The 27,238-nt window shown below is 44.9% G+C and overlaps 1 protein-coding gene across 2 annotated transcripts in view; it reads right to left on the minus strand.

The window, feature by feature from the left end:
• Positions 1–27,238, minus strand: part of LOC141272722 (deoxynucleoside triphosphate triphosphohydrolase SAMHD1-like) — a 203,678-nt gene that overhangs the window by 108,681 nt on the left and 67,759 nt on the right. The window contains exon 3 of one of the 2 annotated variants that reach the window (XM_073683725.1): positions 20,206–20,366. The exons of the other annotated variant lie outside the window; for it this stretch is intronic. Coding sequence (XP_073539826.1) covers positions 20,206–20,366 — 161 coding nt within the window. The remainder of the gene's footprint in view (positions 1–20,205; positions 20,367–27,238) is intronic. 2 annotated transcript variants of the gene reach the window in all.

Below are 27,238 nucleotides of genomic sequence, written 5' to 3' on the forward strand. Positions count from 1 at the left end.
AAGTGGGATTTCTTGCCTTATAAAAGGGGTTGGGACCATCAGTTGTGTTGTGCAGAAGTCTGGTGGATACACAGATGATAGTCCTACTGAATAGACTGTTAGAATTTGTATTATGGCAAGAAAAAAGCAGCTAAGTAAAGAAAAACGAATGGCCATCATTAGTTAAAGAAATGAAGGTCAGTCAGTCCGAAAAATTGGGAAAACTTTGAATGTGTCCCCAAGTGCAGTTGCAAAAACCATCAAGCGCTACAAAGAAAATGGCTCACATGAGGACAGCCCCAGGAAAGGAAGACCAAGAGTCACCTCTGCTTCTGAGGATAAGTTTATCCGAGTCACCAGCCTCAGAAATCGCAGGTTAATAGCAGCTCAGATTAGAGACCAGGTCAATGCCACACAGAGTTCTAGCAGCAGACACATCTCTACAACAACTGTTAAGAGGAGACTTTGTATAGCAGGCCTTCATGGTAAAATAGCTCCTAGGAAACCACTGCTAAGGACAGGCAACAAGCAGAAGAGACTTGTTTGGGCTAAAGAACACAAGGAATGGGCATTAGACCAGTGGAAATCTGTGCTTTGGTCTGATGAGTCCAAATTTGAGATCTTTGGTTCCAACCACCGTGTCTTTGTTCGACGCAGAAAAGGTGAACGGATGGACTCTACATGCTTGGTTCCCACCGTGAAGCATGGAGGAGGAGGTGTGATAGTGTGGGGGTGCTTTGCTGGTGACACTGTTGGGGATTTATTCAAAATTGAAGGCATACTGAACCAGCATGGCTATCACAGCATCTTGCAGCGGCATGCTATTCCATCCGGTTTGCGTTTAGTTGGACCATCATTTACTTTTCAACAGGGCAATGACCTAGAAGGAGAGTGATGGGGTGCTACGCCAGATGACCTGGCCTCCACATTCACCATACCTGAACCCAATCAAGATGGTTTGGGGTGAGCTGGACCGCAGAGTGAAGGCAAAAGGGGCAGCAAGTGCTAAGCGTCTCTGGGAACTCCTTCAAGATTGTTGGAAGACCATTTCCGGTGACTACCTCTTGAAGCTCATCAAGAGAATGCCAAGAGTGTGCAAAGCAGTCATCAAAGCAAAAGGTGGCTACTTTGAAGAACCTAGAATATAAGACATATTTTCAGTTGTTTCACACTTTTTTGTTAAGTATATAATTCCACGTGTGTTAATTCATACTTTTGATGCCTTCAGTGTGAATGTACAATTTTCATAGTCCTGAAAATACAGAGAAATCTTTAAATGAGAAGGTGTGTCCAAACTTTTGGTCTGTACTGTATATATATATATATATATATATATATATATATATATATATATATATATATATATATATATATATATAGTACAATGCAAAGATTTCAGTTCTTACATTACATGAGCGATATCTATTGTAAATTCCACAATAGCTCAGAAACCGGCGAATCGCTCCACACAGAATACTGGCCCCCATATAAGGCCCCATACGGAATACTGGCCCCCATATAAGGCCCCATACGGAATACTGGCCCCCATATAAGGCCCCATACGGAATACTGGCCCCCATATAAGGTCCCATACGGAATACTGGCCCCCATATAAGGTCCCATACGGAATACTGGCCCCCATATAAGGCCCCATACGGAATACTGGCCCCCATATAAGGCCCCATACGGAATACTGGCCCCCATATTAGGTCTCATACGGAATACTGGCCCCCATATAAGGTCCCATACGGAATACTGGCTCCCATATAAGGCCCCATATGGAATACTGGCCCCCATATAAGGCCCCAAACGGAATACTGGCCCCCATATAAGGCTCCATACGGAATACTGGCCCCCATATAACGCTCCATACAGGATACTGGTCCCCTTATAATGCTCCATACAGAATACTGGCCCCCATATAATGCTCCATGCAGGCTGTTACCCCCCACATAATGCCCCATACAGGCTGTCCCCCCCTTATAATGCTCCATGCAGGCTGTTACCCCCCACATAATGCCCCATACAGGCTGTCCCCCCCCCTTATAATGCTCCATGCAGGCTGTTCCCCCCACATAAAGCACTATGCAGGCTGTCCCCCCCTCTTATAATGCCCCATGCAGGCTGTCCCCCCCCCCTTATAATGCCCCATGCAGGCTGTCACCCCTCCTCTTTATAATGCCCCATGCAGGATGTACCCCCCCTCTTTATAAGGCCCCATGCAGGATGTCACCCCCCTCTTTATAATGCCCCATGCAGGATGTCACCCCCCTCTCTTTATAATGCCCCATGCAGGATGTCACCCCCTCTCTTTATAATGCCCCATGCAGGATGTCACCCCCCTCTCTTTATAATGCCCCATGCAGGATGTCCCCCCCTCTCTTTATAAAGCCCCATGCAGGATGTCACCCCCTCTCTTTATAAGGCCCCATGCAGGATGTCACCCCCCCTTTTAATGCCCCATGCAGGATGTCACCCCCCCTCTCTTTATAATGCCCCATGCAGGATGTCACCCCCCCTCTTTATAATGCCCCATGCAGGATGTCACCCCCCCTCTTTATAATGCCCCATGCAGGATGTCACCCCCCTCTCTTTATAATGCCCCATGCAGGATGTCACCCCCTCTCTTTATAAAGCCCCCATGCAGGATGTCACCCCCCCTTTATAATGCCCCATGCAGGATGTCACCTCCCCCATATTATGCCCCATGCAGGATGTCATCCCCCCATATTATGCCCCATGCCTCCATACATTAAAAAAAAAATCAAATACTCATCTCACTCCTCCTCACCTGCTGCAGCTGCTCGGGTCTGGACTCCAGCGTCGCTGGCATCTTCCCGCTCTGCGGGGCCTGTGATGGCTTAGGGGAGGGCGTGGAAAGACGTCACCGCGCCCTCTGACCTGAGATGTCACAGGGAGCGCAGAGCAGGAAGACAGCGGATCTGCGGAGGCACGGGGAGAGGTAAGTATCCGGCTGCCGGGGCCCTGAGCAAGCGGAGGTGAAGGGCGGGCACTGACACCGCTCTCCTCCGCCCATAGCCCGGCGGGGTGCGCAACCGCCAGTGGGCCCCTCAGCCTGCTCAGGGCCTCGGCACTTGCCCGGGTGCGCCGGGTGCTGACGCCGGCCCTGGACCAGGGCCTTCTGGTATTGCAATAAAGGGAACACTTAAACAACAGAATATAGCTCCAAGTAAATCAAACTTCGATCCCCGACCAGAGAAGGCCTCCACCCTGGTTCACCCAGCAGGAGACGCCTTAGCGATACACAGGATTCGGAAGGCATCTGTGATTCCGACTCAGACAAGGAAACTGAAGGGTCTCTGATCCCAATCCCCCCAAGCAAAACTTCTGTGAAATCAAACTGTCCACTTAGGAAGCAACCCTGATTGACAATCAATTTCACATGCTATTGTGCAAATGGAATAGACAATAGATGGAAATTATTGGCAATTATCAAGACACCCTCAATAAAGGAGTGTTTCTGCAGGTGGGGACCACAGACCACATTTCAGTACCAATGCTTTCTGGCTGATGTTTTGGTCACTTTTGAATGTTGGTTGCGCTTTCACACTCGTGGTAGCATGAGATGGACTCTACAACCCACAGAAGTTGCTCAGGTAGTGCAGCTCATCAAGGATGGCACATCAATGCGAGCTGTGGCAAGGTTTGCTGTGTCTGTCAGCGTAGTGTCCAGAGGCTGGAGGCGCTATCAGGAGACAGGCCAGTACACCAGGAGATGTGGAGGGGGCCATAGGAGGGCAACAACCCAGCAGCAGGACCGCTACCTCTACCTTTGTGCTAGGAGAAACAGGAGGAGCACTGCCAGAGCCCTGCAAAATGACCTCCAGCAGGCCACAAATGTGTATCTGTCTGCACACACGGTTAGAAACTGACTCCATGAGGGTGGTATGAGGGCCCGACGTCCACAGATGGGGGTTGTGCTCAAAGCCCAACACCGTGCAGGACGCTTGGCATTTGCCACAGAACACCAGGATTGGCAAAGTTGCCACTGGCACCCTGTGCTCTTCACAGATGAAAGGAGGTTCACACTGAGCACATGTGACAGACGTGACAGAGTCTGGAGACGCCATGGAGAGCGATCTGCTGCCTGCAACATCCTTCAGCATGACCAGTTTGGCAATGGGTCAGTAATGGTGTGGGGTGGCATTTCTTTGGAGGGCCGCACAGCCCTCCATGTGCTCGCCAGAGGTAGCCTGACTGCCATTAGGTACCGAGATGAGATCCTCAGACCCCTTGTGAGACAATATGCTGGTGCAGTTGGCCCTGGGTTCCTCCCAAGGCAGGACAATGCCAGACCTCATGTGGCTGGAGTGTGTCAGCAGTTCCTGCAAGATGAAGGCATTGAAGCTATGGACTGGCCCGCCCGTTCCCCAGACCTGAATCCAATTGAGCACACCTGGGACATCATGTCTCGCTCAATCCACCAACGTCACATTGCACCACAGACTGTCCAGGAGTTGGCGGATGCTTTAGTCCAGGTCTGGGAGGAGATCCCACAGGAGACCATCCGCAACCTCATCAGGAGCATGCCCAGGCGTTGTAGGGAGGTCATACAGGCACGTGGAGGCCACACACAATACTGAGCCTCATTTTGACTTGTTTTAAGGACATTACATGAAAGTTGGATCAGCCTGTAGTGTGTTTTTCCACTTTAATTTTGGGGGTGACTCTAAATCCAGGCCTCCATTGGTTAATAAATTTGATTTTGATCGATGATTTTTGTGTGATTTTGTTGTCAGCACATTCAACTTTGTACAGAACAAAGTATTCAATGAGAATATTTAATTCATTCAGATCTAGGATGTGTTATTTGAGTGTTCCCTTTATTTTTTTGAGCAGTGTATTTATATATCCTTGAACATATTAAATATTGTGATTTCTAGGAGATTTGAGAAATATCCACCAAGGAGTGGAGGCGACAAGGTTTAATCACTGGGGCACCACCCTCTGCCGATAGATTTAAATTAGTAGGGCTGAATTCGTGTTCTTAGAGGTGACTCATGTCACCAATATTGGTAATGAAATATTTATATCTTGGTTGATATTAAGTTGTGGGTTTTGTACTATTTATCCCCCTTAGTGCTGTAGGAATAACTCTGTCTAGTATTAGTATTTCCCTACGTGTTTCTCTGCGGTGACAAATTTTTGAATAGGACACACCAGGGCACTTCAGAGATAGCCGAAGAGCAGGGGCACCACAACATTCCCCCTAAGGTGCCGACCTCTGCAAATAGGTAGAGGTTCAGCGCAGGCTCAATACAGGGTCTATCAGGGTACATATACACAACGTCCCATTGGCGTGTATCATTGGGATATATTTTTATTATATTCTATATGTTATGTGTTGTCTGTCAGTGTGCGGTAATTTTTTAAGGTGAATTAAGTGAAGTTCTAATTTTAATACATTAGGTCCCCATATGATTTCACACATAGTACCCTCTGTAGCGCAGGCAGCCATCTCCTGTACCTCCTCCTCCTTCTCAGCCTCTCCCTCCTCATTATCACCCAATCAGTGCTAAGAAGATGAGATGAGATGAGGCTGGGTAGTATCACCCTGTGTACTTTCTCCCTCCATCTCCACCAGGTCCACATGCAAAGCTTTCTTTTTAATTGTGAGCAGCGAGCATTTGAGTAGACACAGAAGCAGGATGGTTATGCTGATTATGGTATCATTGCCGCTCACTATCTTGGTTGATTCCTCAAAGTTTTGTAGAACCTCACAGATGTCAGACATCCATGCCCACTCGTCGATTGTTATGTGCCGAGGCTTACAGGAATACTGAAGGGCATGTTGTCGATGGAATTCAACTACTGCCCTCTGCTGCTCACAAAGCCACGCGAGTTGAGTTAATGCCAAAAGACTTCTTCATCACAGTCTGAGAACAGACAGGGAAGGTGAGATCTTTTTTTTTTTTTTAGCTCCTTTCACTTGGTGTTGGTGCTGTAATGCTAGGTCTGTGGGGTGATCTGGAACAATGGGGGTTTTGCCTTGCAGCATGGGTGCTGTAGGCACCAGGTCCCTTCCCATGTTGGTGCACAGTTGTCACGCTGTCTCTGTATACTGGAGGTAGGGGGCCTAAGCTGACCCTAAGCTGGGGCCCTGACTAATCCCTCAACCTGGAGGTACTGTTAAAGGTACAGAGGTCCAGGCCGCCAGCGTAACCCCTACCTCCTGAGGATCCCTGCACCTAAGTAATCTAGTCCTGAGAAGGACCCCGATCACAACAAAAGGGGACAAGTAATAATATGCCCACACACAGTACTTAGACGAACGAGACAGTACAAGGGAAAAACCAAAACCACCTTGCATACAAAAACTACACAACTACAACAGAGGGAACACCAACGGGAAAGGAGATAAATGATAAAGCGAGGAAGGGAAAAAACACTCCAAATACACTTATCTCTGAAACTCCAAATACCACGATCCGCTCTGTTAGTCTGCATGAAATGCTTTCACCGACACTTCCCTAACAGACCAGCAGGCATTTGAAGGAGTCTCACTACAGCAGCATTGATTGCAGCTGGGCGAGGCTGGACCTCGTCTAGCACAGAGAGAGAGAGAATTAACTCCCTCACTGCCGAAAAACACAAAGCACCAAAAAGTCAGCTGCGAGAAGTCAGGCTGTGTAATCGTGACGATCTTCGTGGCGACACACCCGTGACAACAGTGGCTTCAGCAGTGGTCGGCGCATGCCGCTGCACATTTTAGGTCAGTGACCCACTAAGACGTTCACCATAACAAGGCAGGGGACTTTATACAGTCTGATCCGATTGTTAAACTAAGAACTTCATCTTCAGTTTTGTAAATTTTTGATTATCCACAATAGATCAATGTGTGATTTTTGGATTTGCGATACATGTCTTTTCTAAAATTATAGCTAATCTATGACTGCTCAACCATTATAAAGCTACATGGTGAGTTGCAAAGTCTTGCTATTACATCCTACGTTGCAAAGGAGTTAAGAAAAGCATATAGCTCAGAAATTAAAAAAACATAGGTGTAAATTGATCCTTAGGGTATATGCACACATTCAGTATTTAAAGCAGAAATTTCTGCACCAAAAATTTTCCTGTACTGAGATTATCTCATAAATGTGCACTGCTGTGTACTGTGTAATGGCTGTGTCTGACCATACAGGAACATGGTCTGATCATACCACAGCTCCTGGGCTGAGGAGGAAGCAAAAGAGTATACAGACAGGACAGCATGGGATCACAGCTGATTCTTTCTTTGAAGTAAAACATTGTTTAAAAACAGGCAGGGAAATGTTTTACCTCACAAAAAGAGTCAGCTGAGATAGTGTGCTGTAATGTCTAAATACTCTTTTTCTTCCTCCCCTGCCCAGGAGATGTGGTATGATCAGACCATGTTCCTGCACGGTCAGACACAGCCATTACACAGTACATAGCAGGGGCACATTTCTAAGATTATCTCACCACAGGAACATTTTATTTAAACACATCCAATTGTGGAAATTATTATTATTCCAAGATCTATTGATTAAAATGAACTTCTGTTTGTGAGTAAACCCCTTTAATGTGTGTGCGTATGCTTAGGTCGGGCCGCTATCAGGGCATTACTTCCCTCACTTTTATATGGGGCAAGGGGAGCAGAAGGAAAGAGGGGCGGCTCAAGCCCAGTCCGGGCCCTGCCACCACCCTCTTGTGCTTTTGCTCATTGTGCCGCAGGGTATAATGTACTTTGTGCTTGTGCACCGCCTGTACGTGCGCCACTTGCCGCAATAGCAGAGGTGGAGCTGCGCCTTCGGGCTGATCATCTCAGAGGTAAGTATGAAAAACTTTTTTTTTTTAATAAAATGAATTAAATGAGTGTGCGGAGGGGGTGCAAATGAGCATGAATTGAGACTGGGGGATGAAGTACAGTGAATGATGATGAATTGAGGGTGGAAGAGAGCAAATGATAAATTGAGGGGGGTCCTGTTATTGTGCAGGATGGCACTATGTCGCTTTTTTCTTCATCTGGCATATTGTAGAAGTTGGGGGGAAAGTGGGGAATGTGCTTTGGATAACTATGTGGTTTTTTTTGCAGAGACGAGTCCTGGCTGGAAGGAGTGATGTCGGTCTGCGCTGGATGAAGAAAAGCAAAGATGAAGGACTTCAACTAAAAGTGTGTTACCTTTACACTGATACTATACACTATATAGCATATACAGAGCTCTTGTGTATAATGTCACTGGTGATAACTGTATTGCCGGTACAATTTATACAGAGCTCCTGTGTACAATGTCACTGGTGATAACTGTATTATCTGTAACACTATACAATATATACAGAGCTCCTGTGTATAATGTCACTGGTGATCCCTGTATTACCTGTACACTGACACTATATACAGAGCTCCTGTGTATAATGTCACTGGTGATCCCTGTGTTACCTGTACACTGACACTATATACAGAGCTCCTGTGTATAATGTCACTGGTGATCCCTGTATTACCTGTACACTGACACTATATACAGAGCTCCTGTGTATAATGTCACTGGTGATCCCTGTATTACCTATACACTGACACTATATACAGAGCTCCTGTGTATAATGTCACTGGTGATCACTGTATTATCTGTACACTTACACTATACACTGTATACTATGTACAAAGCTCCTGTGTATATAATGGCACTTATGGTAATATTAGTATTGTGTTTTTTTATTAATGATCAGTATTGTAGTATTCGGTCATTATGTGGTGGCAGTATGTGGTCTGGTCATGGTGTGGGCAGTATTTGTTCCTTGTATGTGGTATTATTGATCATTTTAAAAAATGTATATGACACATTCCCTTAAAGAAAAATAACTAAAAATATTTCTAAAAAGAGTATTGGATATTTTAAGAAATATTTAAGACTCTGTGTGCACGTTGAGTATTTGCTTTCAGAAATTTCTGCAGCATTTCTGCACCTCTTGGCAGCAAAAATGCTGTGGAAAATCAGCTTGGATTTGGTGCATTTTTGCCCTTCATTTTTGACTGATTTAGTATGTACTCATTAGTAAATAAGCAGAGCAAAAACGCAAAAACAATTGACATGCTGCAGATTTAAACGCATACCAAATCCTCAAGGACATTTACTCAACATGTGCACAGCAATTCAGTATTGTCATACTTTGCTGACATAAGGATTCCTTAGCTTTTTTTGACCCAATTCCGCAAGGACAAAACGCAGCGTGTGAACATGTGAACATAGCCTAATAGGTTAGAGTAGAGTAGGGCCCGGCCAAAAGAGTCTACCTTTTTGTGGTGGCAGGCTTAAAAATCTTTTGGCCTAATCAAAAGCTGATGGCTGTGTATGTGATATGATGTTTGATGGGAACTGTTAATATGTGATTGGTGAAAATGTGGTGCAGAAGTGGAGTTTTTCCAAGAGAGGGCGGTGTGAGTGTGGAAGGTTTGAGTGGTAGAGATGGAGCTGGGGTGGAGCCTGAGCGGAGTCTCAAGGGGGCCCTTAGGCTATGTTAAAACGTTGCTTTTTTTTTCTGCAGCTAAAAACCTGATCTCTTGGCAGTAAAAAAAAGCTGCAGACAAAAAGCAGGTTTTGCTGGCCTTTTGCTGCTTTTCTTGCTGTTTCAGGATCCCAAAGTTTGCTTCCGCCATACAAGCATGAACAATGCAAGGTGTTAGGCCACCAGTCCAAGACATATGTGAAACCATAAAACATCTTTGGAAAAAAGGGTAATTTGATGAACTTATTTAGTGGAAAAAGATTTTTATGTCTGAAAAAAGTGTCTACTCTGAACAAAAAAAGTTTATATGAGTTAATGAGAAAATACACAATTGCAAATGTAACAACAGCGGGGGATGTTGAGTTGGTCAGGCATAGTTTACCTAAGACATTGGCAGTGCATTGAGTAGGTCAGGCATTGTTTACTTTCACACATTGGTGGGGCATTGAGATGCTCAGGCTTCCTTTACTTTAACACATTACTAATTTAATTAATAGTGCTTCCCAGATACTCAGGAACACTTCTTCTGTTCACAATAGCTGTAGATGCCACAGGCCATATAACCCATGTGAAAGCCTCAGCCAATCACTGCCCTCAGCAGTATATGGCATGATACTGCTGAGGCTAGCAATTTGCTGCAGTGGTCACTTGTTGTATATAGGTTTTTACATCTACAGCAAGCAAGCCAGATTATCAGAGATGAGAAGCTGGAATAGCAGGAATAAAAGGGATGAGTATATACGTTTTCATTTTTTTGTAATATAGATTTTCATCCCATGGTTGACTTTTCATTATCTTGGACAACCTCTTTAACATAAGGCAACAATACTTGTCTACACGTATTTATAGGTAATTGGAGAGAAATTGAGTTTTACAGTATAAGGCTCTATATTGGAGGCAGCATAAAGGATGGACAGTCATTTTTTTATATGGGATTTCATATTGGTGGGCTATGGGAGGTGATATTATTTAAATTAAACTGTATATTGTAGAGGGCTGAAAGAGTGATGTTTATTAACTCCTTAGTGACCACCAGACGTCTTTTTACTGACCTGCGATATAAGAGACCAGCGTTCCCCGACATGTGGCAATCCTGTAGCTGTCACCTGTACACTATAGCTGACAACTTGCTGCATCAGCCATGATCAGTGTTGGCACCGACCATGGACGTTTACCCCCTTAGATTCTGCTGTCAATAGTGACTACAGAATCTAAATAGTAAATAGAGTGTGGGGGCTCCCTCTTTAACCTCATCGGCATCCCGATATCTTGATTTTGTGGTCCTGATGTTTGCCATCACAGTTCATGGCCAAATAACTGCCTTAGAGTCTGCCGGCTATAGTGGCCTGTTCAGAAGTTATCAAAATTTAGGTGGTAAAAATAAACTTTTTCATTCTTGTCATGCCACTTTCCATTACTTCCTGAAAAGACCCAGAAGGGTTAATGAGCTACCTGAAAGCAGTTTTAAATAGGTTGAGGGGTGCAGTTTTTAAAATTGTATCACTTTTGGGTGGTTTCCAACATATAGGACCCCCAAAGTCACTTCAAAACTGAACAGGTCCCTATGAAAATAAGTTTTGTAAATTTCCTTGAAAAAAATGAAAAATTACTGCCACATTTTTAAACCTTCTAAAATGCTAACAAAATAAAGCAACACTTTACAAATGGTGCTGACGTAAAGCAGACATGAGGGAAACGTTATTTCTTAATGTTTTTGTGTGGTATGACTATTAGGATTAAACGAATAGTCATTCAATGTTTGAAAATTGCAATTTTTAAAACATTTTTGTCAAATTTCAGATATTTTTATAAATAAACGCAAAACAGATCAACCTAAATTTACCATTATTATAAAGTATCATGTGTCACAAAATCAATGGGCTATGTTGAAGCATTCCAGAGTTATTACTACATAAAGTGATTGAGCTTTTTAAGGAGCAAGCTTAAAAGGAGGGATGTTTTCCACATGGGTTTTTTAGAGGTGGTTGAGGGAAGTGATGTGGCTTTTTTTTTTAATGGAGTTGTATGTTATAGGTAGCCAAAACGAGCTGTGTGTTTGTGTAAATATATAATTTTTTTTTCTTAACATAGAAATGTATATTGGAGGGGTCTGAAAAGTTTTGGCTCTACACGTAGCTTTATGTTAAATCTGGCTTATGTTAGGGGGAGTAAGCCTTTTTGTTTTGCCTATCTTGCAGGATGTGACTGTATATTGGAGGGGAGTGAGGAAAAGGAGTACTGTATACAGTACAGACCAAAAGTTTGGACACACCTTCTCATTTAATAATAATAATAATAAGTTTATTTTTATAGCGCCAACATATTCCGCAGCACTTTACAAATTTTAGGGGGAACATATACAGACAATACAGAATAAGCATATCTCATATCAAAAGGAGTGAGGGCCCTGCTCGCGAGCTTACAGTCTATGAGGAAGTGGGGGAGACACAAAAGGTAAAAAGTACATATATTGTATAATGCAGCCTTGATATACTGAATAGGATAAATAATAATACATGGACTTGTCGCCAGCCAGTATGTGTGCAGTCCTGACAGAGGCTATTATGTGCATGGTTGGTTTGAACCCGAAGTTGAAGAAGATTTTAATATGGGGGAAAGCTGGGATGGACAGAGTGTGTTTAGGCGATATGCCAGTCTAAAGAAATGTGTTTTTAGGGTTTGCTTGAAACTGTGGGTATTGGGAATTAATCGAACTGTCCTGGGTAGTGCGTTCTTCTCAGGGACGCCAGAAGCACGCGTTCCACGCTGTGCGGAAGAATCACGTCTAATTTCCGGGGAGCCGTCCCCCCCACAGAATCTGAGACCATCACCTCGTGGCGCAGGTTTTGCTATTACTTATCCCTTTTATTTTAATAACTGTTTTATGCATACATGTAAATTGTCTCCTTTATAATATTTTGTATATATTTTGTAAACACTGCCCCCCTTTTGGGAGTAAATCATTAATTATTTACCAGTTTCGTCCTTCTTGTCCTATGTCGAGCAAACACGTTCCTCATCCGCTAATTCACGTTACCTACCAGGTACCCGATCCACCTGTTAAGCGATCGGTGGTGGCAGTATACCAGTATTTATGTGATATTGTGGTTTGAGGGTGGCTGGTCGGAGGTATATATACGTTCCTGGAAGGAACTGGTGGTATATATACATCCTGTCACATCACGTGCCGCAATAGTCGACATAAATTAGAGCAGCTGCACCCGTGCTTATCCTTGGTCAATACCGTGTGTGACCAGCAGGATAAGGGGGCGCCAGAGAGCTGCAAGGTCTGACCCAAAAGTGGGTGTCGTTTTCCTGACATCCTCATTTAAAGATTTTTCTGTATTTTCATGACGTTGAAAATTGTACATTCACACTGAAGGCATCAAAACTATGAATTAACACATGTGGAATTATATGCTTAACAAAAAAGTGTGAAACAGCTGAAAATATGTCTTATATTCTAGGTTCTTCAAATTAGCCACCTTTTGCTTTGATGACTGCTTTGCACACTCTTGGCATTCTCTTGATGAGTTTCAAGAGGTAGTCACCGGAAATGGTTTTCACTTCACAGGTGTGCCCTGTCAGGTTTAATAAGTGGGATTTATTGCCTTATAAATGGGGTTGGGACCATCAGTTGTGTTGTGCAGAAATCAGGTGGATACACAGCTGATAGTCCTACTGAGTAGACTGTTAGAATTTGTATTATGGCAAGAAAAAAGTAGCTAAGTAAAGAAAAACGAGTGACCATCATTACATTAAGAAATGAAGGTCAGTCAGTCTGAAAAATTGGGCAAATTTTGAATGTGTCCCCAAGTGCAGTTGCAAAAACCATCAAGCACTACAAAGAAACTGGCTCACATGAGGACCACCACAGGAAAGGAAGACCAAGAGTCACCTCTGCTTCTGAGGATAAGTTTATCTGAGTCACCAGCCTCAGAAATTGCAGGTTAACAGCAGCTTAGATTAGAGACCAGGTCAATGCCACACAGAGTTCTAGCAGCAGACACATCTATATAACAACTGCTAAGAGGAGACTTTGTGCAGCAGGCCTTCATGGTAAAATAGCTGCTAGGAAACCACTGCTAAGGACAGGCAACAAGCAGAAGAGACTTGTTTGGGCTAAAGAATACAAGGAATGGACATTAGACCAGTGGAAATCTGTGCTTTGGTCTGATGAGTCCAAATTTGAGATCTTTGGTTCCAACCACCGTGTCTTTGTGTGACGCAGAAAAGGTGAACGGATGGACTCTACATGCCTGGTTCCCACCGTGAAGCATGGAGGAGGAGGTGTGATGGTATGGGGGTGCTTTGCTGGTGACACTGTTGGGGATTTATTCAAAATTGAAGGCTTACTGAACCAGCATGGCTACCACAGCATCCGGTTTGCGTTTAGTTGGACGATCATTAATTTTTCAACAGGACAATGACCCCAAACACACCTCCAGGCTGTGTAAGGGCTATTTGACCAAGAAGGAGAGTGATGGGGTGCTACGCCAGATGACCTGGCCTCCACAGTCACCAGACCTGAACCCAATCGAGATGGTTTGGGGTGAGCTGAACCGCAGAGTGAAGGCAAAAGGGCCAACAAGCGCTAAGCATCTCTGGGAACTCCTTCAAGATTGTTGGAAGACCATTTCCGGTGACTACCTCTTGAAGCTCATCAAGAGAATGCCAAGAGTGTGCAAAGCAGTCATCAAAGCAAAAGGTGGCTACTTTGAAGAACCTAGAATATAAGACATATTTTCAGTTGTTTCACACTTTTTTGATAAGTATATAATTCCACATGTGTTAATTCATAGTTTTGAAGCCTTCAGTGTGAATGTACAATTTTCAAAGTCACGAAAATACAGAAAAATCTTTAAATGAGAAGGTGTGTCCAAACTTTTGGTCTGTACTGTATGCCGCACTTAGCCTCCTATCATGTATATGCCATATTGTTGCTGTATCCTATGTGATTTATACAGCATAATATAGTGTATAATATGGTGCTGTGCATATATATAGTGTGGAATCCTCACTTTATACACTGGCACATCTCTACAGTATATACTATATATATACTATATACACTGCTCCACACTGTATTATTTAGCATAGTATATAATTGATTATAGCATATATTGTGGAGTTGTAAATATCTCTCCTGTCCTGTATGCTGGGTGTAATTCTCATTATCTGTATTATACTGTGTATATATACACTGCACAGTACCATTTCTCCTGTCCTGTATATACTCATGTTTTCTCAATATCTGACATGAAATCAGAATAAACCTTTCCCATTTTAGGTCAATTAGGATTACCATAATTTTTAATATTTGACAAATGCCAGAATGAGAGAGAGAGAATGTTTACAGCAGTTTTATTACTTACTGCAAAGTCAAAAGTTTACATACACTAAGATTACTATGCCTTTAAACAATTCTGACTGTCCATATGATGATGTCATGTGTTTGGAAGCTTCTGATCTGTTTTTTTGGCAACTTCTAAGTTAATTAGAGACACACCTGTGGATGTATTTTAACGCACACCTGAAACACACTGCTTCTTTGTGTAGCATCATGGGAAAGTCTAAAGAAATCAGCCAAGATATCAGCAAGAGAATAGTGGTCTTGCACAAGTCTCGCTCATCCTTGGGTACAATTTCAAGATACCTGAAGGTGCCTCATTCATCTGTACAAACAATTATACGCAAGTACAAACAAGATGGGAATGTCCAGCCATCATACCGCTCAGGAAGGAGACGGGTTCTGTGTCCTAGAGATGAATGCCCTTGGGTCTGACACATGCATATCAACCCAAGGACAAAAGCAAAAGACCTTGTGAAAATGATGGCTGAAGCTAGTAAGTCAATAACTACAGTGAAACGAGTACTGTATCAACATGGGTTGAAAGGCCACTCTGCCAGGAAAGAAACATTACTCCAAAACAAGCATAAAAAAGCCAGATTAATGTTTGCAAATGCACACAGGAGCAAATGCCTTAATTTTAGAAGACATGTCCTGTGGTCTGATTAAACTAAAATTGAACTTTTTGGGCATAATGACCTTTGTTACGTTTGGAGGAAAAAGAGAGAAGCTTGGAAGCCTAAGAACACCATCCCAACTGTGAAACACGGGGGTGGCGGCATGTTGTGGGGTTGTTTTGCTACAGGAGGTGCTGGTGCACTTCACAAAATAGATGGCATCATGAGAAAAGAAGATTATGTGGCAATACTGAAGCAACATATCAAGACATCAGCCAGGAAGTTAAAGCTTGGGCCGAAATGGGTCTTCCAAATGAACAATGACCCGAAGCATACTGCCAAAATGGTAACAAAGTGGCTTAAGGATAACAAAGTCAATGTTTTGGTGTGGCTATCACACAGCCCTGATCTCAATCCTATTGAAAATTTATGGGCAAAGCTGAAAAGGCAGGTGTGAGCAAGGCAACCTACAAACCTGAATCAGTGTGACAATACAGCTTAAAATCGTAATAACCAAGACAATTAGATTTGTTAATCCAAGAGAAATACATTATTGTGTTTTATTACAGATTGCTGGCTGTGTTTTATTAATGTTCTGCTTGCTTGTCAGTTTATGTACACTAATTTAACTTGTAAAGTGTCCAGCATTCCACTAATCTCATTAGTATCTCAGGAGCCTCTAACCATTGTTCAAAAATCGTCCAGGCCCATTGTGTAAGTGTTAAAAGAAGTTCCGGTGGAGCCTTCACCACAGGGAGTCTCATATGTAGACCCAGGTGATGTGGTCGGCCTGAGATATACCTCCACTAATGCACACTTAGCTTTTGGGGAAGGAGGGTGAGAGCAGTTCTGCCATTCAGGTGGCTGAGCCCAGAGAAGCAGATAGGACATGTGCTTCTGTAGCAGACAGACTTGGGACATAGAATCAAGGAACACCAGAAAGACTTTAGAAGGAGAATGAGAGACATCCTTCAGGACAGCAAATGGATTGTGTAACATACCTGGCGGCGTCTTTGCATAGTGGTCCATCTCCCACTGTGCAAGAGCGCGCACTTGATCTCCAGTCCAGAGTGTCTCTCTGGCTTCCCTCCATGCTGTCTGTTTGTGTCTGTTTCTGCTGCTTAAGGGCGGCGCCCGATCACTTCCTGCTTTTTGTACCTGCTGCAGGCACACCCCTTGTGTGTCCTCAGCCTATTGCTGTCTGTCACCTGGTATTTAACCCAGCTGCTCCAATCAATCCCTGCCTGAGCATTGTGTTTCATTTAGTGTGCTCTTGCACTCTGAATGTGCCAGGTCCCTTCTGTGTTCTCTTGTCTGCCTATCCTGGAGGCTGTATTTCCAGGCCTGTCTGAACACGCTCCTAGCCTGTTCCTCCCGCCTTCTAGGGGCCGATTACCTAGACCCGCTCCTGTATCTTGTCTGTCTTGTCTGAACACGCTCCTAGCCTGTTCCTCCCGCCTTCTAGGGGCTGCTACCTAGACCCGCTCCTTTATCTTGCTACTGTGTCTGTTCTTGTCTGTATACTCTTCTAGCCTGTTTCCCGTGTTTCTCTATGTCAGTACCTTTCCTTTTTCTGCAGAGTCTGAACTCGTACCTAACTCCTGCTCGTTGTCACTGTACTCCCGTTTGTGAGTTAGTGGTCCACTCGCTACTTCACTGCAAGTACCCTGTGGGTATCTGGTTCTGCCTTTCCCTTCCTGTCTGTTCCGTGTGAACGGAGCCCTGTCCCCCCTGCTCTGCCTTGCTCACCGCTCCGGCGGTTCTAGCCTGCTCTGCCTTGCTCACCGCTCCGGCGGTTCTAGCCTGCTCTGCCTTTGCTCACCGCTCCGGCGGTTCTAGCCTGCTCTGCCTTTGCTCACCGCTCCGGCGGTTCTAGCCTGCTCTGCCTTTGCTCACCGCTCCGGCGGTTCTAGCCTGCTCTGCCTTTGCTCACTGCTCCGGCAGTCTCGCTCTGCTCTGACTCCTTTGCTCACTGCTCCGGCAGTCTCGCTCTGCTCTGACTCCTTTGCTCACTGCTCCGGCAGTCTCGCTCTGCTCTGACTCCTTTGCTCACTGCCCCGGCAGTCTCGCTCTGCTCTGACTCCTTGCTCACTGCTCCGGCAGTCTCTCTCAGCTCTGACCCTTTGCTCACCGCTCCAGGCGGCCTTGTCCTGCTCTACTCTTGCTCACCGCTCCAGGCGGCCTCGTCCTGCTCTACTCTTGCTCACCGCTCCAGGCGGCCTCGTCCTGCTCTACTCTTGCTCCCCGCTCCAGGCGGCCTCGTCCTGCTCTACTCTTGCTCCCCGCTCCAGGCGGTCTCGTCCTGCCCTGCTCTCGCTCACCTCTCTGGGCGGCCTCACTCTGCTGTGTTTGTCCGCCACATCTGTGGTTCTGTTCCTGAGTCCCAGTGTGTACTGGGTCCTATCCCGCCTGTGTTCCTACCTGCTAGTGCCTCCCTGTCTGCACTCTAGCCGTGCTTGCCTGTACCCCCCTGCCTGCATACCCGCCTGCCTGCATACCAGTCGTGCCTGCCTATACCCACCAGTCTGTGTGCCAGCCTAACCAGTCTGTTCCTGTATTCCCCTGTGTGGGTCAACAGCCGTGTCCGGGGTCTGTCCTGGAGTAGCACCTGGTCCCTCTGCTCGGTTCCTCCTTGGTGCACTGGCGTCGTATGCCGTCGTGCGACCCTGGTTGGATCGGGTGAATACCTAGTTACGCCCCTCCAGGCATTCACTCTCCGGCACGGTCCAGTGGAATCACACGCACACGCCGCTCAGCCCGGGCGTGTGCATTACAGATTGCATGGCATTACCCAAAGAGACACAGATTTTTATTCTACATGATTCCAGTCTAAGGGTATCGGCCCTGACTGGAAAGATACGGATTTGCTCCATTTAACCATCAGGGAGACCATGGATACTTTTGGGGAGATCAGGAGAGGATGAAGAAGTCACCTGGCCCCATGGATATGTTGTTTTGGGGTTGCTAGGAGGGACCCACCGGTCGCCTAGAACCCATGGAGACATTTGGAGTTGCCAGGAGGGACCCACCAGTCACCTGGCCCCATGGAAACTCTCGGAGAGGCCAGGGTTGGACACTTGGGTTTCCTGGCCTTGTACCTTGATGGACTGCTAGCTTCCTAAGCTTGCCGCTACCTTCTCTCTGTGGGGGCCCGCCAGAAGCGGTGGGCCACTGGTTGAGGTAGTCAGCCCTGGAAGTCTCCAAAGTCGCAGCTGTTCTATCCCAGGCGGGCGGAGAAGGAAGGGTGAGACTGTGTAATGTTGTACCATCTTGGATGTTTGCTGGGACTGTTCTGCGTGCTTATTGTCCGCTTTGTGGTTCAATAAAGTATTGCCACACTGTTTTACCCGCACCCTTTGTTGTCTGAGTAGCGCTACACCCACGGAAGACACCGGGTCTTCACAATCAGTTACACCAGTTTGATCAGGACGAATGGGCCTAAATTCTGACCAACTATTGTGAGAAGCTTGTGGAAGGATATCACAAACATTTGACTCAAGTCATTCAGTTTAAGGGCAATGGTACCAAATACTAATTAAATGTATGTAAACTTTTGACTTTCATTATTGTGGCATTTGGCAAATATTAAAAATGATGGTAATCCTAATTGACCTAAAACAGGAAAGGTTTATTCTGATTTCATGTCAGATGTTGAGAAAAACATGCATATGTGTCTTTTTATATAGTGTTTGTAAACTTCTGGTTTCAACTATATACCCTGCACAGTACCACTTCCCCTGTCCTATATATATACCCTGCACAGTACCACTTCCCCTGTCGTGTATATATACCCTGCACAGTACCACTTCCCCTGTCCTGTATATATACCCTGCACAGTACCACTTCCCCTGTCCTGTATATATACGCTGCACAGTACCACTTCTCCTCCTGTCCTGTATATATACACTACACAATACCACTTCTCCTCCTGTCCTGTATATATACGCTGCACAATACCACTTCTCCTCCGTTCCTGTTGTCGGAGAGGCGACATTGGACTTCGAGAGGGTCAATATTGGTTTATTATTTTCTATTTTCCTATGGGCAAATAAAAATCTTAAAAACCTGTTTACATGGGTTATCCCAAGTAATACCCTCTCCTCTGGATAGGGGACAACTTTCCAATTGTTGGGGATCCTACTGCTGTGACCCCCATGATCCTGAGAATTGGAGCGCTGAAGAGCACCATGTAAATGGAGCTGTGGTATACGCACTGCTGCCATTCACATGTGTCTCTTCAAATAACTCCTTTAGGAGAATGTTGAGGGGCATTACTTAGTAAATCAAAATTTACTGATTGGGGGTGGGGAGTGTTATAGCATGTGGGCTTTATGTGGCGGGGCTGCTTTTTTTGCCCCAGTTCGGCCCTGGTGTGCTTAAAATGAGGGATCCAATGGTTTGCAGGATGCCACTGTATGTTGGACAGGGATGAAGTAAGGGGGCATTGAGGATCTAACTGAAACAACTCAATTTCGGACAGGACCTATGCATGATGTCAGAAATGCTTACAGACAATTACATGCTGACAGTTAAGTGCACAGGTATTTTAGAAAAAAATATATTGCTGGAAGCCATGTGGGTGTGGGTTGTGCGTGATGGGCAGGAGGATGGGAGTTAAGAAAATAGTGTTGCTTTTTTTGTTTAAATTTGCATGTTATAATTCTGTGTTAATATTGTGTGGAAATAGATATTAATACACCATTTAAAAGTTGATGTACTTTATTCTACTATAAATCTAATAAATATTTTAGTTTCTTAAAAATATATTTTACATACCCAATTGAGTGCTCAAATCTGTTGTGGGAAGCTCCTGGATAAACATAATATTGGCCACCAAGCTGTTTAATATATCGCAGACGCTGAAACTGAGGAGTGTCTATAAAGTAGACTACCAAGGCAGGCAATTCAATATGTCCATGTACTGGATCATTAAAGACCTAATGTGGGGAAAAAAAACAAGAGGTCAGGGTTTCCAATATAATTTCTTTTTAAATATTGTCAAGGAAAATGATAATTGATATATTAATTTCAGGTCTTACTATAGTGTCTCACATTAGAGGACTTTATATAAAACCGAAATGAAAAACAAAAGTAAAGTCATTTCTGAAAAGTTTTAGATCTCAATTATTTTATTGGCAAGTGAAAATTATGCAGAATAATACCATCACGAATCTTGCTGAAAGGAGCTTTTGGAGCCAATGGCATTGCGGAAAAAAACACAGCTTATGCATTATGCGTTACAAAGGGCAGAGAATTTTTTTTTATTATTGTTTCATCACAGCTCATAAATTCCTCTTTTTCACATTGATTCTCATAATTGGGTTATTATATTTTAGCACAAATTAATTTGAATATAGAAATTTGTCAGCACTGTGCTCAGCATTATCTGTACTAATTTTGTGGTTGTTTATTTTATATTGTTATATGTTAATGTCCTTAATTTTCTATTTAACTTTGATCATAGTCATTTTTTTTTCACGCCACTATTTTATCATTATCATATTTTCTCTTTGAAAGGTACCACTTTTTAGCCGCAATTATATGGTTAATCTATACGGTTACTAGCGTTATGAGGGTGCCTGGCTGCCATACTGATAGTGCGGTACTCGGGAGAAAATAAACTTTATTCCTCCTGGAAGCTGACAGCTTTCTGTCATACAGACGTGCCTGCGTGGCAAGAGTTACCGCTCAGTATATAGTTAGCGATAGCTGTAAGCACACCCGGCTCAGCACTGATGCAGTGCAAAGCAAGCTTTAAAGGGACTCTGTCAGCACAGAATGACTGTTCAAATTAAGTCCTGCCGCTCGGTGCTTTCACGGTGGAGCCAATCATTTAAATACACCTTCCCACCTGCTTGCTGACTCTCTAACTCCACCTCACCCCACCCCCTTATTTGATTGATAGCTTTGGCTTCATAGAGCCAGAGTAGGGAGGAGATAAATGGGAAAATAAGCAGGCGGGAAGGTGTATATAAATGATTGGCCGCCATAAAGCACAGAGAGCCTGTACTTGGTTTGAACAGTCATCATGTGCTGAAAGCCCCTTGTGCTTACAACTGCCTCTCTCAGTGCTGAAGCATGCTTACTATTGTTGCTTTCAGTGCTGTGACTGCAGCCATGACCGCATGACTGAAAGGCCAGCAGTTCCTGGGAGAAATAAAGTTCATTTTCTCCTAGGTGTCGTACTTTCAGTAAAGTGGATGGGTTTCATCCTAATGCTATATCTGCATGGCAATATCATTATTCGACCTGTGTTCTCATACCTTTGCAGCTAATACCTTTTTGTTAGGTCTGGGCTGTCATTGCATTTAGTATGGCGATCGTATGGATTATCAATGTTAGTGGTGGGCATTGAAAATTGATTTTGCCCAAACTATTTTGGACAAAATCAACATTTTTGTGGGAAAGATGTATTTTTTCACTTTCACGGCTCAACGTTATAAAATTCTGTGAAGCACCTGTTGGTTCAAGGTGCTCACCACATCTATAGATAAGTTCCTTGAGAGATGTAGTTTTCAAAATGGGATCACTTGTGGGGTTTTTCCATTGTTTAGGCTGTGTGCCCACGATGCGTTTTTTAAGCATTTCCAAAGCGGCAAAAACGCTGCAGAAATGCTTAAAAACCGCATGGTAGAAGGCCTGCCATGTTCCCCACATGTGCTGTGCACACGCTGCGGAAATTTCCGCTGCGGATTATCATTGCGGAAAAAAACGCAGCACTACCAATTATTTTGCGGAAGTGCTGCGTTTTCGCCGCCATTGACTTGCATTAGAACGCGTGCATTCCGCTTCACTAGATAAGGACTTGCGGAATACACGCGTTCTAATGTGTGGATGGTACCCAGGTCTAGAGGAGAGGAGACTCTCCTCCGGACCTGGGTACCATAGAAAACTGTGAAAAAAAAAAATAAATAAATAAAAAATAAAGATTATATTTACCCTCTGGCGGCCCCCGCTCTCCTTGTCTTCACTTGCCGGAAGCTTGTGATGGACTGAAGGACCTGCGCTGACGTCATAGTCATGTGACGGGTCACGCGACGCTGACGTCGGCAAGTCCTTCAGTGTACTGCTGCCTACAAGGGAGAACGGAGGGAATCAAGACACTGGGGGCCATCAGAAGGTAAGTATATATTTATTTTTAACCATCCTTTTCAGTCACAGTATATAAATCCATGCTGTTTGCATGGATTTATATAGTGTGACCAAGTTGACAAGCACTTTCCAAGTGAAGCTAAAATCGCTTGGAAAACGCTTGTCAACCCGCATGCGGAAATTCAAGTGAAGAACGCTTCACTTCCGCATGTCCCTGGCAGGAAAACGCATGTACAATCTGCATGCGTTTTTTTCTACCAGGGAGAGGCAGAAACGCTCAGGAAAAAATCTGCATCGTGGGCACATAGCCTTAAGTACATCAGGGGCTCTGCAAACATGACATGGCGTTCACTATCTATTACAGCCAATTTTGCACTCAAAGTCAAATGGTGCTCCCTCCCTTTCGAATCCTGCCGTGCACCCAAACAGTAGTGTTCCACAACATTTGGCGTGTTAGCATGCTCAGGAGAAATTGCACAACAAATGGTATGGTCCATTTTCTCCCGTAATCCTGGTGAAAATTACAAATTTGGGGCAAAACCAACATTTTTGCAGGAAAAATGCATTATTTCATTTTCACTGCTCAATGTTGTAAAATTCTGTGAAGCACCTCCCTCTGCTGTCCTACTGTTTGAGTATCAAACGTCCAACTTCTATAAAGCACCAGAACCAAAATCATACCATAATTACAGAACGAAAATGAAGCTTAGACCATAAATATTTTATCAGAGCAAAGCTTGTACCATGAACATATTACTAGTGTTGAGCGAGCACTAAAATGCTCGGGTGCTCGAAGCTCGGGCCGAGCTCGCCGTGATACTCGGGTGCTCGACCCGAGCAACGAGCCCAATGTTAGTCTATGGGAGACCCGAGCATTTTTGCGGCGGCACCCCCGTCAGTCTGTAGAAAGCCTAAAAAGTGCCCAAAACGATAGTGACAGTGCTCAAAAGACATGGGGACTGCATGGGCATCGCCCCAGGGAGCATTTCTGACCCCCAGGTCACTGCTGTCAACAACGTGGTCAGAGGTATTAAGCCACTTTTACGGGCTCACAATAAAAAGTTCAAAAACGAAACTGAAACGGTTTTCCTGTGAAATATGTTAAGGAACTTCCTTTCCAGGGTAAAGACTTGTGTATAAGATAAAATAAATAACCAAAAGCAAAAATACTCCTCCACACCTTGGGCTATGTTCACAAGTAGCATTTTTTATGCGTTTTTGCACTTTTGTATTGCTTTCATCCGTGACAAATGCACGTCATTTTAACATTTTACAATCTTATCTGGCCATGTGCTGTGTGACACATGCATACAGTGCTGAAAAGACATGGGAACAGCATGGGGAAGACCCCTGGAAGCATCTCTGACACCCAGGTCACTGCCTAAAAGTGTGCCCATCAGAAGTGATCCTTGCCGCATCACAAGATGCAGACTTGCAACTATCCCTGTGCAAGTCCTTGTCCCAGGGCAGTGTTCAATTGTACCTCCCCAATTCCTTGCAATGCAAGCGTAAGTGTGCAACCTGCCACCCACCCACCCTCAGGCTGCATTACCATACTGCTAGCTTGCTTGTACTTGAAATGGGGCCTTTTAGTTTAGAGGAGGCCGAAGCTGGCCACTACCTCAAGGCTGCTTCGGCAGCGAGGCATCCATACTCAGTCCCAAGCCGCCCGGCGGCCGGGTGTCCACACACGGTCCCCAGCCGTCTCTATTTCTCCTTGGAACATCCCCCCACACACTTTTCTTAGCCCGGCCTGCTTTAGGGCAGCATTGGACGAGCCCACCAGAGAACCAGACTCCTCCGGTGGGCTCTGGCTTCTCCATCAGGGTAGTTGAGAGTGCCAAGGTGAGGAGCATGATGATGATGATAGAAGTTAGCATCTGCTTTGTTTTCTTGGAATGCAAGCGCATGTATGTAGTAGCGGCTAGGCCTGAGGTGGATAGAAGTTAGCATCTGCTTTGTTTTCTTGGAAAGCAAGCGCATGTATATAGTAGCGACTAGGCCTGAGGTGGTAAGCATTTTAGCGCATATCCTACCTCCTCCGAGGATTGTTTTCCTGCTACTATCCCAGTGCTATGACTCCCGTTAAAACAAAGCTTCAGGTAATGAATGATGGATGAGGTGGTGGCAAAGGAGAAAGAGAAGGAGGAACAGGGACCATTCACATCAATATCAGGCCAGTCAACCACACATGTCTAGTAGGATATGTTTCTGTACCAAAAGGAGAGGTTCGGCTACACAGTTATAGGGCACGCAGTGAGTGCAATGCCTATCAAAAATTTCGAGGCACTCCAATGCCCCTTGGAAGTGACATGGTGGTCAGAGGGCCTTAACTAAACCGTTTTTTCCATTTATAGCAACTGGGTCTCCTGTGCACTGTTGGCCTAAGCAGTGAATGGAAGGCTTTCCAAAAATTATGAGGAACTGCAATGCTCCTTGAAACAGACGTGGATTACAGCATACTAAAAACCTTTTACCCATTATTGGGGAGTGGGTCTCCCTTAGTGTTCGCCTATGCATTGAAAAGCAAAAGCTGACTAAAATTAGGAGGAAATGCAATGCCCGTTGGAAGAGTGGTGGAGTTCGCAGTGATATAAAAAGACAATATCAATGCCCCTGGTGGTGGAGTGGTGGTGGAGGTCTCAGTAGCTTAACAAGACGGTTTTAATGCCCTTGGAAGAGACGTGGAGGTCGCAGTAGCTTAGCAAGACGGTTTAAATTCCCCTTGGAAGAATGGTGGAGGTCGCAGTAGCTTAACAAGACGGTTTAAATGCCCCTTGGAAGAGACGGAGAGGATGCAGTAGCTTAACAAGACGGTTTAAATGGCCCTTGGAAGAGACGTGGAGGTTGCAGTAGCTTAACAAGACAGTTTAAATGCCCCTTGGAAGAATGGTGGAGGTCGCAGCAGCTTAACAAGATGGTTTAGATGCCCCTTGGAAGAGACGTGGAGGTCGCAGTAGCTTAACAAGATGGTTTAAATACCCCTTGGAAGAATGGTGGAGATCGCAGTAGCTTAACAAGAAGGTTTAAATGCCCCTTGAAAGAGACATGGAGGTCACAGTAGCTTAACAAGACGGTTTAAAAGCCCCTTGGAAGAGACGTGGAGGTCGCAGTAGCTTAACAATACGGTTTTAATGCCCCTTGGGAAGGTGGTGGAGGTCTCAGTTGCTTAACAAGACGGTTTTAATGCCCCTTGGGAGAGACGTGGAGGTCGCAGTAACTTAAAAAGACGGTTTAAATGCCCCTTGGAAGAGACGTGGATGTCGCAGTAGCTTAACAAGACGATTTAAATGCCCCTTGGAAGAGACGTGGAGGTCGCAGTAGCTTAAAAAGACGGTTTAAATGCCCCTTGGAAGAGACTTGGAGGTCGCAGTAGCTTAACAAGACGGTTTAAATGCCCCTTGGATGAACGGTGGAGGTCGCAGTAGCTTAAAAAGATGGTTTAAATGCCCCTTGGAAGAGACGTGGAGGTTGCAGTAGCTTAACAATACGGTTTATATGCCCCGTGGTAGAGACGTGGAGGTCGCAGTTGCTTAACAAGACGGTTTTAATGCCCCTTGGAAGAGACGTGGAGGTCGCAGTAGCTTAACAAGACGGTTTAAATGCCCCTTGGAAGAATGGTGGAGGTCGCAGTAGCTTAACAAGACGGTTTAAATGCCGCTTGGAAGAGACGTGGAGGTCGCAGTAGCTTAACAAGATGGTTTAAATACCCCTTGGAAGAATGGTGGAGATTGCAGTAGCTTAACAAGAAGGTTTAAATGCCCCTTGGAAGAGACATGGAGGTTGCAGTAGCTTAACAAGACGGTTTAAATGCCCCGTGGAAGAGACGTGGAGGTCGCAGTAGCTTAACAAGACGGTTTTAATGCCCCTTGGAAGAGACGTGGAGGTCGCAGTAGCTTAACAAGATAGTTTAAATACCCCTTGGAAGAATGGTGGAGGTCGCAGTAGCTTAACAAGACAGTTTAAATGCCCTTTGGAAGAGACGTGGAGGTCGCAGTAACTTAACAAGACGGTTTAAATGCCCCTTGGAAGAGACGTGGAGGTCGCAGTAGCTTAACAAGACGGTTTTAATGCCCCTTGGGAAGGTGGTGGAGGTCTCAGTTGCTTAACAAGACGGTTTTAATGCCCCTTGGAAGAGACGTGGAGGTCGCAGTAGCTTAACAAGACGGTTTAAATGCCCCTTGGAAGAATGGTGGAGGTCGCAGTAGCTTAAAAAGATGGTTTAAATGCCCCTTGGAAGAGACGTGGAGGTTGCAGTAGCTTAACAAGACGGTTTATATGCCCCTTGGAAGAGACGTGGAGGTCGCAGTAGCATAACAAGACGGTTTTAATGCCCCTTGGAAAAGTGGTGGAGGTCTCGGTTGCTTAACAAGAAGGTTTAAATGCCCCGTGGAAGAGACGTGGAGGTCGCAGTAGCTTAACAAGACGGTTTTAATGCCCCTTGGAAGAGACGTGGAGGTCGCAGTAGCTTAACAAGATAGTTTAAATACCCCTTGGAAGAATGGTGGAGGTCGCAGTAGCTTAACAAGACAGTTTAAATGCCCCTTGGAAGAGACGTGGAGGTCGCAGTAACTTAACAAGACGGTTTAAATGCCCCTTGGAAGAGACGTGGAGGTCGCAGTAGCTTAACAAGACGGTTTTAATGCCCCTTGGGAAGGTGGTGGAGGTCTCAGTTGCTTAACAAGACGGTTTTAATGCCCCTTGGAAGAGACGTGGA

Source organism: Phyllobates terribilis, unplaced genomic scaffold, assembly GCF_046119375.1.
Source record: "Phyllobates terribilis strain yellow unplaced genomic scaffold, ASM4611937v1 Scaffold_5__5_contigs__length_657084704, whole genome shotgun sequence".
NCBI lineage: Eukaryota > Metazoa > Chordata > Amphibia > Anura > Dendrobatidae > Phyllobates > Phyllobates terribilis.